The sequence below is a fragment of the Rhizopus delemar genome, genomic scaffold (assembly GCF_000149305.1).
Source record: "Rhizopus delemar RA 99-880 supercont3.4 genomic scaffold, whole genome shotgun sequence".
Lineage (NCBI taxonomy): Eukaryota > Fungi > Mucoromycota > Mucoromycetes > Mucorales > Rhizopodaceae > Rhizopus > Rhizopus delemar.
The window spans coordinates 500375-514785 of record NW_027137830.1 but is presented as its reverse complement, the minus strand read 5'-3'; the positions used below and the strand labels follow the sequence as shown (position 1 = coordinate 514785).

Here is a 14411-nt window from a genome sequence, read left to right as displayed (position 1 = left end):
ACGATATTAAGTAGTTGAGTGTTACTGTATCCAATGCATTAGTGAAAGTACAGCCGATTGATACTAAGAATGTTTTTCACGCTAAAAAAAATACGGTTTCCCATATCTTTCGTCATCTGATACAAAATGATAGACAGGAGCTGTCTTTTACTTTAAAGTATTACTATAGCGCTTTGCTGACAAGAAAGCAATACAAGTATTTACAGACTAAAAGTAAAATGGCCTTTTTTTTTTCCCAAAAAAAAATAAAGCATTGATCTTTTTGAAGGGGAGCTTTTTTTTTCCTTTCTTTTTTCTTTTTTATAAAAAAATTTCAAAGTTAATGGACGACGATACATTAATGGACACATACAATTTCGCCAACACAGAACAAACACAAGATAATATCATTTCAGAACTTTTAGACGAGATTGCAGATGCCTTTGAAGACGACCAGATTCCAACAAAATCAACGACAAGTGAAACAGATGAATCGGGTGACCCAGATGTAAGTCCTTTTTATTTTTTTTATTTCAGTTCAACAAATAATTGATATTATATAGTTGACCAAGTCTAAAAGAACCAATTATTTTAAAAGTATACGGAAGAAATCCCTTTCAAAAATCGAACATGTGTCCACTGAAAATGACAATGTAAGTTGAAAGGAAAAAAAAAAAAGACAAATGGAATACCTTTGTGACCTTCTTTTTCTTTAGTTTGGTAGCAGCAGATCAGATTATTCAGTGTAAAATACCGATATGCTAATAAATAAGGATAGTATTAATACTATTGTAGTCGTAATGTACGTAGAAGAGTAGATAATAGCTTTAGTGAACCTACACCGAGTCGATCTCATATTATACCAACCACTCCCCCGCAACATAATCAGCATCATTTTACTACACCATCCCCCCATCATTACATGTATTCTACAAATACTGCAAGCCCCTCTACTGGATTTGATGGTGAGCAACCCAATAGCAATAATACAGTGAATATTTTATATTAACTACATATGGTAGGAAACGCAAATGGAGAAACAGGAACACTTGAAAGAAATGTAGCTTCACTTTATATTAGTAAAGATCCTACAATAAAGGTAAGTTTACCGGTGTATATTGGACCCCGATGCTTATTATTGTGGTAGCCTACGTCGAATGGCAACACTATGAGCGATTATCATTCAACAAGAAATAGTGGCATGAGTAATAACAATAATAACAATGAAACACCATTGCAGAATAGAAAATTATCATTAACAACAGATGAACAAAATAAACCTATACCCGCTATCAGTCGAGAACTAGAAAAGATTTCTGTAGGCACTCAAAACAAATATTTTAAAGTGTGTACTGATTTGAATATAGATAAATGGAAACGAATATACCATCTTAAAAGAGATTGGAAAAGGTAGTACAGGCAAAGTATACCAAGTTTTATCACACACGTATGGAGAGATTTATGCATTAAAATGGATTGAAATCAAAAGAATCGAAGATCACCAAAATACAGTGAATGAAATTGAACTATTGAAATCATTAAATTCAGAAGAAAATATTATTAACTTAGTGGATTATCATATAATGTCTTCTGTTATATTTATGATGCTGGAATATGGCGAAATTGATTTAGCAACACTTATTCAAAAGCAATCAAAAAAGGAATGGGACCTTTACTTTATAAAATATTATTGGAAGCAGGTAAACTATGCAACATGTTGTCTAAATGGTATATCTCATATTATTTATTAGATGCTGTATGCAGTGGATGCTATACATAGAAAGCATATTGTTCACTCTGATCTTAAACCAGCTAATTTTGTATTAGCAAAAGGAAGACTTAAGCTAATTGATTTTGGTATAGCAAAAAAGCATTCGGATGATACGACAAGTATACATCGTGACATACAAGTAAGTTATAACAAAATCAATAGTAATACGAATACTAATAACCTAGGCAGGTTGGTACAATCAATTACATGTCACCTGAAGCATTATCTGATATCAATGAAGGAATGGATGGATCAGGAAGTTTAATTAAACTTGGCTCATCTAGTGATATTTGGTCACTAGGTTGCATTCTTTATCAAATGGTCTATGGAAAAACCCCATTTTACCATCTAACTGTAGCTCAAAAGGTGGCCAACATACCAAATCCGCTTTATAAAATTACTTATCCAAGACAAATCACATTTGGATCGAATAACATACTGGTGGACATCCCCGATCATCTCATTCAGTTATTAGCACGCTGTTTACAACGGTCACCCAGACTGAGACCTACAATGCCAGAATTATTATCTGCTTCATTGTAAAAAGAAAAGAAAAGAAAAAAAAACCCCTCTTTTTCTTGGCTATGTACATATATAAATTTCCTCCCATTTTTAATATACAATCGTAAAGAGGATTATAGTGATTTTGATAAATAAAGCAAATGATGTATCAATTGAGTATTCATTTTCATGTTAATTTTCTTTTATGATGTTCTTTTCTGTTTAGTGTGCTGGCATATTGGGTGAACAATACGTCCAGAGATCGTCTTCTTGATGTATCCTGCGATGGTAGAAAATAATAATAATAAAATAGTGTCAACCAATTGCGACGTGAGTCTATTCAATTCCCGATGCGGTGAAGTTGATTATTTTCCTTTCCCCTTATTTTCTTTCACATTTTCTTCAATAACGTCTGTTAGATTTATCCAACCACGCTGAAAAGCATACGATTAGAATCATCATGAAAAGGAGCACTATTTGATTACAAAATAAGCTTTACAGATTAAAAAAAGGAATCAAAGGCGACTCCCGACCAAAATCCGACTTTGTCAGCGTGCAACATACTTTAGACAATTTAAACATGTCTCAAATAATTCAATATTGTACTGATATTTTGGATTATTATAATTCTCTTCCTATTTATTTGATCATCAGTCAACAGAAAGTTAATGAGAACGTTTTTAACCAAACTTCACAATGTTAAGAACTTCTATTTCTTAGAGAAATACAATGTACATTTTGGGCGAAAAAAATGAAATGAAAAATCACCCATTATTGGAGATAGGAATGGCCACCAAGCGTCATAAAAAGATCATACTGTCAAATAGATGATTTATTCATAAATAATAACTTTTAAGGAATTTCACAAGTGTTGGTGGAGGGCATGGTACCGGTGGAGGTGATGGGTATAGTACTGGGAATAGTACTGGTGGTGAAGGGTTTGATGCGTTTATTGTAGTGACTTCTGAGGCTTTCACTTGTTGAAAATTCCATGATCACTGCTTTTTTTTCTTCATGACTTTGTTTGAAGCACTGTTTCCAGCTGATTCTTCCTGAATTTTTATTCTGAAAATGTTTGGCATAATCACGTAATTCAATAAAGTTGTTATACATGGTTGGATTTGATTGTTGAGATTTCAAATATTTAATTGAAGGGGTATCAGGAATAAGAGTTGTTTTTCTTCCCATCGTATATTTTTTTTTGTCTTCTGAGATAATCAGATGTATCATCCAAATATAGCATTGCTTTTTCGATTGCGGTTCTATCCTCCTGTTGCGAACAACTTTTCTATTTTTTTATTTGGTTCTCCGTATTATCACAAATCGACTGAATAGCTTCTGCTTCTTCTGTTTTTTCACCAACTAACTGTTGAACGTTAGTCATTGCTACTGTATATAAAAGTTTCATAGTTGAGTCATCCGAACCAGAGTCAAGGTATTTTATCGAGCGTTTTTGTGAACACAAAATCACGCCAACAGCTGCTAAAGGTTCTAGTCTCTCAGTTGGTTCACTTTTTGATAATGAGATCGAAGACATTAATAAACAGCGCTTGGCCCAGAAGAGACATGGGCCCTCTAGACTATATGGGTGAGTTGTGGCTGGAGTTAGCCTGCTGGCTACTGATGTGGCTACCGTAGACACACCAATTATTATAATAATTGAGTATTTACTGTATTTTTCATAAACTAATGTTGAGTAACGTGCTGCACAGGTCATGTATGATTCATTGATATCTTTTTGGATTTCTACTATTATGGGCTGGTATTCACTGAGAGCCACTTTTGGGAGATATAGAACATCACAGGCGCTTTTCTTCAAAAACTCGCTAGGGACGGCCATATAGTGATTCTGTGGACTGTTGTTAATATTTTTGCATATAATGTTGATGATGTTGTCATCAGTTAGAACAGCTTTGCTAATTAAGTCGCTACCAAGAACAAACTACTCTGGCAACAAGTAATCTGTATCTTCTAAAATATTATTGTATGTGAGAAAAAATACTTTTATTTACACAATATATTTTACATACCATCAAAGGAATCATTACTTGTTCTAAGATGAATAGTAGATTGAATAGTAAACTCAGACATGTTGATAAAGAAAAATAAAAAAATGACAAAAAATAGAAGCGTACCGTACCGTACCTAAGTATTGTTACTTGTTAGTACTTGGGATTTGGATTGTATTAAAGTGATGTAGATTTGTTTAGTTTGAGGTTTGAAGCCTTGAATGGCTTGGGTTTGGTTAACCTGATTGAACGTTTAATAGTTCTTTTGATAGAGTAATTTGGCTTTAAGTAGTGACCACCAAATCTTTATAAATCAATAAGGTTAAGAGTAAGATTGTTTGATAAAAGATAAATATAAAAGGGATCTTTCTTGATTCGTGATAACTCTGGTATCATATCAGTAAGAATAAGTAAAAATAAAAAGAAAAGGTAATTGTGGCCCAATAAGAAAAGATTGCTTTTTAAGCATAAGAAGATTTGGTATCTTATTTATATAAACAAAGGCGTGGCTTATTGTTTATGTTGTTTGCAATCTATGTCGACCGACATCAATGTTGCTGGGCATCAAAATTCGTTCTTGTGATCGTCATTGTTCTCTAGATCCAAAATTTCATCATTTGTGCTATAGTATAAACAAATGTAGCGAAAAAAGCGTGCTCTCAGTAATGTCAATTTGAGTTAGTCCAAAAAGACAAAGTAAACTTTCGAAAACGGCAATTATTTGCTAACAAACGACCAACTATTTTCCAATTAGCGCCATTTATTTTTAGGTAACCGCTATTTATTTTTTCAAAACGGACAAAATTCGGCCATATACCTTGGCTGCCCACTCACTAGCACCAATTACCAGCTTTCTATCTTCCTTGATAACCTCCTGCTTAAGTTACAGCAAGTTGTTCAAATGCTCGCACAACGAAATTTGTCAATCCTTGGCCGCAGTTTAGTCACTAATACACTCTTGCTTGGTCCGCTCTGGTATGTCATCTGTGTTCTCGCTATTCCTCAATCCTACCTTAAGATCCTCTCAACTATAATTCAACTTATCACGCGCAAAATCTTTCCTACCGTCGGCTTCCAAACATGCCAAAGGTCATGCAAGGAAGATGGGCTTGCCATTCTTGATCCTGGAACACAACACGCAGCTCTACAAATTCGATGGTTGCAGCCATTACTTCCTCCTTCCTCTGAGCCACCTTATTATGATACCTTCATTAGTGATATTCTTCGTCACTGTTTGAGTCTTTTCTCAGTTCCACCTTCTCATATTTTACCTATGCTGCCTCCTAATATGTGTTCAAACATAATCAAGTCTTTTGGTTGTTTCAGCTCATTGTTCAGAACAATGGATAAAATTGATTACAAAATTGATTGGCAAGCCTTTGATATTCGAATGGTCAGTGAACTACCGCTGACCCAAGTCTGTCCTTATCTGCTCCTGCCAAACCAAGTTTTCAAGGCTTCCTACTGGTCTGGAATCCTTGTCAAGCATGTATATGAATGTGGTATGGCATGTGTTAAGTTTCGACGTAGATCCCACACACCTTCGGATCTTTTCCGCTTTAAGAACAAAAATTACTTTGAACAGCTTCAACTATGTCGTATACAATAAACCACCTCCTTCCAGCAGCTCAAATGTCCACACAATTCGATCCATATAATCTCATCAGTACTACCACTTCCTTCGCTTACTGAAGCAGACTTTGACAATATCCTGGATTCACTTTTATCAGATAGGACTTCTATTGCTTCGTTGAATACAAAATGGTTTCGTGAATCTCAACCCTCCCACTTGTCCATGTTGCCAGCATCATATCCGCGTACAAGCCCTCTTGCCTGGCGCCGATTTTGGAAGGTATCTATCCCACACAGAACCCACACGCTACTCTGAAGACTTTATCATCACAAAATGCCATGTAAGGAACGTCTTCATGAGTTAATCCCAAACCGATTTCCAGAACCTGGTTGTATATATTGTGGCAATGTCGATTCTGAAGAGCACTTTGTCTAGTCTTGTCTTTTCAAACATGAAATCTGGCAAACAATTTCTTCTCGTTTTTTCGTCAACCCTGCCATGTTGACTTGCGGCCTCATTCAACTCTCTTCTTCCTCTGGCATTGAAGTCGCTCCATCACTCTCTGTGACATACTTAGATATAGTAGCTTCTGCGCTGCTCTCTCTATGACAACTTCACCAGAGATTTATTTCAAAGAACATCAATTTTGGCCTCAGAAAGTAATCACCATTCCATGTTCAACATGCTCATACTATCAATAAACTATATTACGGTCATGTCATATATTTGACTACGTAAAGTTAATATGAATAAAGCTTAATATAAAAATTTAATCAAAGTTTTTTATTGATCTGTGTTGGGAATAATGTTCCAAATAAGTCCAAGTTATGTCAACATACTATTCAGGATCATATCGGATTCCTTTTATTCAAAGTAAGTGACTATAATCTTATGTAACCTTAACAAGACCCAACTATTTAAAGCTACCTAATGGCAGTCAAGAAACATATGATCTCCTCTTGGGGTGACACAGTTGATTTGGAACTGGTCAGTTTACAGCAAAAGACAATTCTCTTGGTCACCATTGCATCCATGTGGCGATCGCGATCCGATATCGGGAAGCTACAATATAGAGATATAATCCTCAAATATAATGATCAAGATTTGCCTATATATGTTATAATGATTGTAAGATTCCCAAAGGAGATTAACACAAAGATACCTAAAGTAGGCGCTTTAGAAAACTTGGAACTCTGCCCAGTGTACACACTTTACCAACTTTGTAAACGTACGCGACACCTAAGCAAGGGATTACCTGAATATCACCCTCTGTTCTTGGCAAACATTTTACAAACAAAAGTCAACAAGGTTCATTCAGTATTCCCTGTAACTATTACAAATTGGATAAAATGAGAATTGAAACAAGCAGGAATAGAGACGACCAAGTTTAAGGCACATCCTTTACTCTCAGCATCAAGCACAAAAGCAGTTATAAAAGGTGCCTTTATCCAATCAATTGAGATGCATACGAATTGGAGTCTAAACAGTGACATGATTGAGAAATACTACTTCAAGTCAATAGATCAATTCAGTCGTGGCCGTGATGCTATAAAAACGATTTTTGAAACCGATACTGAAAACAGAACCACATTTTCTGCCTTCGTTTCGCCAACATTTTCATAAAAGGTGTAAGAACTAAATGCCCTGGGTACCTTCTTTTCTCTCTTTCTCTCTCTTTATTTACTAATTCCATCAACAATGCCTAATAATTTTGTACAAGGGCCAGATACTATAGAGTTGATAAATTCAACCTTCCAAATACAATAAATGCGTAAGTTCATGGCGTCTTTCATCGCATCATATTTGTCTGCAACATTGATAAACACCTTGTGTACTATTTTCAACATACATTCATTCACAAGAAACACAATGATTTAAACAACTATTAAATGAAATTTGTTGTCGATTAATATTTTTCAGTTGAGTCAACAAATGGTTGACAAGAAAATCATACATCTTTGTTTTCGGGATGTTTGCAAAAGAAGAGAATCACTTAGTAAAAATACGCAGACTTCTTTGCTATGTATACACTTGTGAAGAATGGCTATCGGAAAAGAATTCTAAGCGAGACACATAAATCGACCCTCCTCCCTCTTTTTTTTTGTGCAGAATTGATCAATAAACTTTGGCTTGAACTAGCAAAGCTCTGAAGGTGAAGAATTTATATGAGAAATGTCGATAATACCAAGTGTTCTTGATAAATTAGTCTTATGGATATCTATTGGTTCTATCCAAAGACACTAATACGCTGTTAATAGATATAAGAGATGCAGTTGTATTTTTTTTATCTATACTTTAATGAGTTATTAATCTAAAGAAGTATTAAATTCATCTATTTCTTTTTACAAGAGGAGAGAAAGTATTTTTCTATTGGGTAAAATAAAAGAAATAAAGAGAAAGATATGAAACTGAGTAAAAAAGTACACTTTTTTAGGTGCGCTTGTGAGTTTAAGTTTTATTTGTATATATGCGAGTTATAAATGGCTTGTCATGTTTAAAATGATTGTTATTTAAAAGTGACTTTAGAGATTAACAAGTGATTGGACAAGATGATATGGATTAAGATAAACAAGTGTTGATTAACCAAAGTAATTATTTTGAAGATGACAAATAGACCAACCAGTAAGAATATATAAAGCAAAATGTTTTTTTTTAGTGTCTCTAGGACGCCCCAATCTCATATCGCTTCCCCTGCTCAAGTTACGCGGCGAGTTTGCCCACCTGGAATGGTACGGAATGTTATCCCATATAGCCTGTTTCGGGTCTAATGGGTCCACTAAGCCAAGAAGCAACAACTCGGTCAGCCTTAAGCTACAGCGTGAATGCTGCAAACTGTTTGCTACTTGAATTGTTTACTCACCTAATGCTTCAAGGTACCAGACTATCAGGCCAAGAGTTCTTGATGTATAAAAATATATTTGGAGAAGGGGCAAGACAAAACACATGCAGCACATATCTTACAAAGAGAGCCAGTGATTGTATAGAGAACAAGCGCACCAAAGAGATAAAAAGGATCTTTGTTTTATAGCATCAGTAACTAAATGTATTTAATCAGTTCATTGTCTAATCATTGTTATCTTTTTTTAAACCATTTTACTTTTAGCCATTTGATTTCATAAGAGCAACGTAGCAAGATAAATTATGGAAACATCAAAAGCAAAAGAGCGATTGATAAGAGAGTATTCAGACCATCACCATTTAGAGAGAAGAGTATTTGATTTGATAAAGAAAGAAAAAAAAAAGTAAAGAAAAAAAGCCCTTTAAATAACTTTACTTGAGGGGTCGGGCCATTTTTTGTTTATTTTCCAAGAATTCTTTCTTTTTCAACTATAAAGGAACGGTAAAAAGGAGAAAATATCGTTCTAAACTGACTGATAAACAAAAGGAAAAGAAGAAGAAGAAAAACGTAAACCATTTCTCTTTGTTTACAATCATTACCCTCTTTATTAATTTATTATAAAAACGACAAGAAAGGGATATAAGCCATAATCTATGTTTGAAGGAATAGAACTTTCTCTCGTTATAACAAACCTCAAGCTATATGAAAAGGCGTTACTTTTTTTCTGGCTTGTTTGTACAACTCTTTTCTTTATCTGCATGATTTTCATATGAAACACTAACTATTTATATATCCTTTCTATTCACTTTCAAATATATGCAAAAACAAAACAAAGCTTGTCTTTGATCTTGTATCTTTTCTTACCTTAGCTTCATAAATCTCACACAATATACTTTAGGTGAAAGGAATAGGATTTATTAAAAAAAGGGGGAAAAAAGAGAGAGGAGTCGGCTTCCGTGTGTAACCCTCATGGAATACCAATTCAGACAAATAAATAATAAAGCCAAAAGTAAAGTAATATTCTTTTTTAATAGTATTTTTTATGTAAAAAATAAAATATAAAAAAGGGTAGATTAACAATAAAATCTTAGAGTGGGGAAAACATTAGGTGCTAGTTAGTCTTATCTATAAAAGACTTGCATAAAAAACTTGATTGTTTGTGTTACTCTTTTGGAGCTGATAGAGAATAACTATGATATATGAATGTAAATAAAGGATGAGTACAATTTAAGCAAAAGCACACGATCCAAACATTAAAAAAAAAAACAGGAAAAAAAAAGGAAAAAAAAAGAGAGAGATAGGAGTTTACTAACAATTGCCTCATCTTAAAATTAAAGCAACTTGATTTACTTTTTAATATTAGGCAATTCATAACTAATGATTAATATAATTCAATTTGTTGGTTAATACTCAAAGCTTGGCTTCTTTTTTTTTTTCGCTATAGCTAAGAACGCTATTAGAAATATAACATACTATCTTAGCCTATTCAAATTCACTGACAACATTTTTCAATACAATTTCCTTTTAAGGAACACACTTCATATTTCAAATGTTCTCACTTTTGAATTATAACTTGCTTCCTTTCACTTTTAAAACAAGTTTTATACTTGGTTCATGATCTTTTATTCTAGCAAAAATGTGTAATAATGCTTTGTTGACAAGAATACAACATCATTCTTGATAATAGAGAGATTGATGTATTTTGATTGGTTTCATTCAAGCCGACAGTGAATTAGAAAAATGATCAATCTATAAATGACTTCTTTTTTTTCACAGCTCGTGGCGATTGCCTGTATTTGATCAAATCGTATTTCTAAGACTTTTATATTTTCTACTCCCATCTACATGATCATCAGCATAGAATCCTTTATTAGTTTTCTGTAAAGGCTTTATATACGATATGATTCAAACGATCAGATTTTTATAATTCTAGCCTTGTTCATACTCTATACTGCTCTTCATTCTTGTATGTTAATATTGAGTTATCTCCCATCTTGTTTCATTGTTGACCTAAATGACCTTCAGAAAATTTTTTAAAAAAAAAGACAAGAATCAATAACTAGGAAAAAACTAAGCATCTGTTCTCAAGGAAATAGGATCGTATATACAATCAAGAAAGATTGATGGAAAAGATTTAGACAACGACATGATAAAGAAAGATGAAAATATCAGTCAATGAAAGCAGTGAATGATGTAAAAGTAACCTGCTATCGTATACAAATCATTAAGAAGAAATTCATTACTCAACAAGCAACCAATATTACTACCAATAACATGACTGATGATTATACTCAATATCAAGCTCAAGATCTCTGTTCAACTCAAATAATAACAAAGAAAAGGGTGACTAAGCCGATAGTAATAATAAACTATAGAATACAACTTTTCTTGTAATGAAAAATACCCCTTACACTAGTGAAAAAATAATAAAACTACGACTTAGAAATCATACTTGCGATGAACATTACAAATCCAAAGGCTTTAACAATAAAAGAACTCCGTAGAATAGAAAGATATTGATGATCATCAAGAATGCTGAAAAAACTGAGATGGCTACAAACAATGGTACTAACAATCAGGAAACAAGCCCGTCCTGGAACTATATTCATCTTAAATACATAAATGAGCGTAGACATCCAATTGATTAAAAGAAACGAGTTGAGAGATATTTTATTTTAACTAACGGCTTTGTTATAAAAAGAGCATGTGTGTGTGCAGAATAAATATTCACATAGTCGCTTTTAACCTTCTCGTTGTTTCTGTTGTTGTCTGGGGGTGAAGATCCCACGTCATCGTCCACCTGCGAAGCAATGTCTTCCTCCATTATTACTGTTCCATCCTCTTCCTCTTCCTCTTGAGGAGCTGTTACCGGCTGCTGCTCACAAGCTTCCCAGTTGAAAAGCTGCTTGATCGTAGTTTCAACGAAGTCGGGGATGAAATCTTCTCGTTTGCTGGTAGACTCTCTTGTTTCCAAGTGTCGAATACTTTGTGGAATTTCAAGTGTCTTTGTTGCATAACTTTTGGTATCCTCATCCAACTGTCTGACTTGGGCCCAGGAATGGATAGCAAGTCTTTTGCACTTTTGATGGTTTCATCCAATAACTGGCATGATTCATCAGTTGATAGTTGTGCACTTTTGATGGTGTAGAACTATTCAAATAATCTAGTGACTGATTTCTGATCCTTTGTAGTGTACGTTAACCACTTGTGTTGTGTCAGTGGTGACGGCCTTAAGGTTTAGAAGGAATGATTTATTAATATTCTCTGCCATAGTCCATTCTTCATTGTAGTACTTGCTGACTTCTCGTTTATAATGGCTGAAGTTATCAAGATGTTGTTATTTCGTAAGGTTGTCCAAAGAGGAAGTGATCTCCAACGGTAGATATCGTTCTTCTCGGGCTCGTTGAGCGACCGCCTGCTCCTCGTTTTTGAGGTGCTGCGGTAATTCGAGAACTTGTATTTCTGTGTATAGAAGAGGCTGTTTATTGTTATTGCTGTCGATATCAATCATAGTTTGTGCACGATGCGCAGCTTAGAAAGATATAAGGAAAATGGGAAGTTTATTATTATTAAAAAAGGAAAATAAAGCGTGGCTCAGAGAGCATGTATCCTATTGAAATTTAGAGTTGAATCAATCGGGATTAGTTTAGGCATGACAACTAATTCATCTGATTTTGGATTGCCGGAATATCAATCAATCTATACGGTGCAACCATTTCAAGATGGAAGGCGTGACAGCACTTTACGAAATTGTGGGACAAGACGATCTTTTTGACGAAAATAGCTTTGAAGGATGCATATAATGTAATCCCAGTCAATCCAGAATCCAGAAAGCTTTTGTCCTTCCTCCACAAGAAAATGGTCTACCAATACAGGTCACTTGCCTTTGACTTGAGCGTTGCACCTCGAATATTTTCGAAATCAATGTGTTATGCTTTAGAGCCATTACGAGCAGCCGGTATTCGCCTTGTGTATTACCTGAACGATATTTGTGCGCTAGCGAAAACCAAGGAGGAGATGAAGTTTCACAGCCAAACAGGCTTGTAACAATTGACAAAGTTGGGGTTCTCAATCAACTACAAGATGAGCGACCTAGAGCTGAAACATACGCAAGAATTCTGGGCTTTACATTCAATACCAAGGCAATGAAAGCTAGTGTCCCTCAATCCAAATTGACGAAACTAACAACAAGAATCAAGCCGTTGCAGGAAAAGGCGATGTACTCTTGCAGATGGATTGCAAGACTCTTAGGCAAAATGATATTAATAACACCAGCAATTGGCAAAGCACTGCTATATATCAGATATCTTCAGAGAGACCCGACAAAGAACCTTCGTCAACAGCACCAGAATTGGGAGATGACTTATTCGCAATCACAAGAAAGCTGGAAGGAGATGCACTGGTGGTTACAGCGAGCAGCTCACCTCAATGGACTGCCAATAATATTGTCACAACAACCGAAGGAATCAGATGTGGGGATCTTTGACGATGCTTTTGACACGGGATAGGGTGTAACATCCCGCCATGTCGAGACAGCAGATTATAGGAAAGAGGAAGAAACAGATCTTTCAATTAATGTGAAAGAATTGAAAATTATTGAATTTGCCCTCCAACTTCACGCAAGAGAATTCGAAGGGGCGCTGATCAAGATATTTTCCGACAGTATCATGGCACTAAAGTACGCAAATAAACCAGAGGGGACAGCCATCCGTGGCTACAAGAACTTGCTTTGGAAATTCAAGAAATAGTCGCAAAGTACAATCTTTAGGTACAGTATCAACAAACTCAAGGTATAAAGAATATAAAAGCAGATCAATTAAGTGGCAAGAAAAGGCCGCTGTACGAATGGAAACTACCATACAGGTTCTTCAAGATGATGCAAGAAACTTGGGGTCCTCTAAAGTTAGATGCCTTCGCAACGAGAGCGAACATATGTCTACCTTGGTTTTGGAGTCTGAACCCAGACCAACAAGCAGAAGCGACCAATGCATGGAGCAAAGAGTGGAAGGTAACAGACCTGTATTTGCACCCATCTTGGAAACTAGTACCAAAACTACTACAAAAAATGAAGATAGACAGCGTCAAGAGAGCTGTGTTGATCGCACCAAGCTGACCAAGCCAGTATTGGTGACCGATGGTCCTAAAACAAAACTTAGCCCAGCCAATGAACTTCAAGATTTGCAAACAATGGTCCTTGATTGCATGGCTATTATTAGATGGTACCAAGCGAAAAAACAAAACCTAAAGAGTGTATCTGTGGAATATTCATAACAGTCAAATAAACTCAACACACGCAAGAATTACGATTTGCAATGGCGTCGATGGACTTCGTGGTATTTAGCAAAGACACCAAAGGCAAATCCATTGGAATGTGATCTAGTACGACTAGTTGATTATTTGATAGCAAACAAACACCTCTAACCTCAGCAATCAAACTGTATATGCTCAGCCATAGCATCATTATACAAGACTGTGCATCCTGTTAAGCCTGCCATTGCCTCTAGTTGGGTTTTACAGCAATATTTTCAAGAAAGAATATGTGTTTAGGAAAAGAGGGCTTTAGATAGAGTATAATATAACAACAAAGATAAAGAAATACTGTTAGAACGTGGTGTCTCTTTATTAAGTTAGTATAGTAGCAAGAGCCACTAGACAAATCCTCAAGATTCACAAAGAAAATAATAGTCAGTCACTAAACAGCTAGTACATACGTTTCTACTCAGTCCTCTACCTCAGGTT

General features: G+C 35.0%; 6 protein-coding genes across 6 annotated transcripts; 5 read left to right on the top strand and 1 right to left on the bottom strand.

The window, feature by feature from the left end:
• Window positions 1–322: 322 nt before the first annotated feature.
• On the top strand, window positions 323–2293 carry RO3G_05706 (uncharacterized protein; the record flags this gene model as incomplete). Its single annotated transcript, XM_067660296.1, has 9 exons — window positions 323–487; window positions 543–632; window positions 696–724; window positions 775–944; window positions 1002–1078; window positions 1127–1297; window positions 1347–1679; window positions 1731–1889; window positions 1940–2293. 9 exons carry the CDS (start codon window positions 323–325, stop codon window positions 2291–2293), a joined length of 1548 nt encoding a protein of 515 aa, XP_067516397.1.
• An 810-nt stretch (window positions 2294–3103) lies between these two features.
• On the bottom strand, window positions 3104–3364 carry RO3G_05705 (uncharacterized protein; the record flags this gene model as incomplete). The annotated part of the gene is made up of 1 exon (XM_067660295.1): window positions 3104–3364. The coding sequence occupies one exon, from the start codon at window positions 3362–3364 to the stop codon at window positions 3104–3106; it is 261 nt and encodes an 86-aa protein (XP_067516396.1).
• Window positions 3365–5161: 1797 nt separating this feature from the next.
• RO3G_05704 (uncharacterized protein) lies at window positions 5162–5869 on the top strand (the record flags this gene model as incomplete). The annotated part of the gene is made up of 1 exon (XM_067660294.1): window positions 5162–5869. One exon carries the CDS (start codon window positions 5162–5164, stop codon window positions 5867–5869), a length of 708 nt encoding a protein of 235 aa, XP_067516395.1.
• An 894-nt stretch (window positions 5870–6763) lies between these two features.
• On the top strand, window positions 6764–7186 carry RO3G_05703 (uncharacterized protein; the record flags this gene model as incomplete). The annotated part of the gene is made up of 1 exon (XM_067660293.1): window positions 6764–7186. One exon carries the CDS (start codon window positions 6764–6766, stop codon window positions 7184–7186), a length of 423 nt encoding a protein of 140 aa, XP_067516394.1.
• A 1250-nt stretch (window positions 7187–8436) lies between these two features.
• On the top strand, window positions 8437–8680 carry RO3G_05702 (uncharacterized protein; the record flags this gene model as incomplete). The annotated part of the gene is made up of 2 exons (XM_067660292.1): window positions 8437–8455; window positions 8499–8680. 2 exons carry the CDS (start codon window positions 8437–8439, stop codon window positions 8678–8680), a joined length of 201 nt encoding a protein of 66 aa, XP_067516393.1.
• A 4924-nt stretch (window positions 8681–13604) lies between these two features.
• On the top strand, window positions 13605–13943 carry RO3G_05701 (uncharacterized protein; the record flags this gene model as incomplete). The annotated part of the gene is made up of 1 exon (XM_067660291.1): window positions 13605–13943. One exon carries the CDS (start codon window positions 13605–13607, stop codon window positions 13941–13943), a length of 339 nt encoding a protein of 112 aa, XP_067516392.1.
• Window positions 13944–14411: the final 468 nt, after the last annotated feature.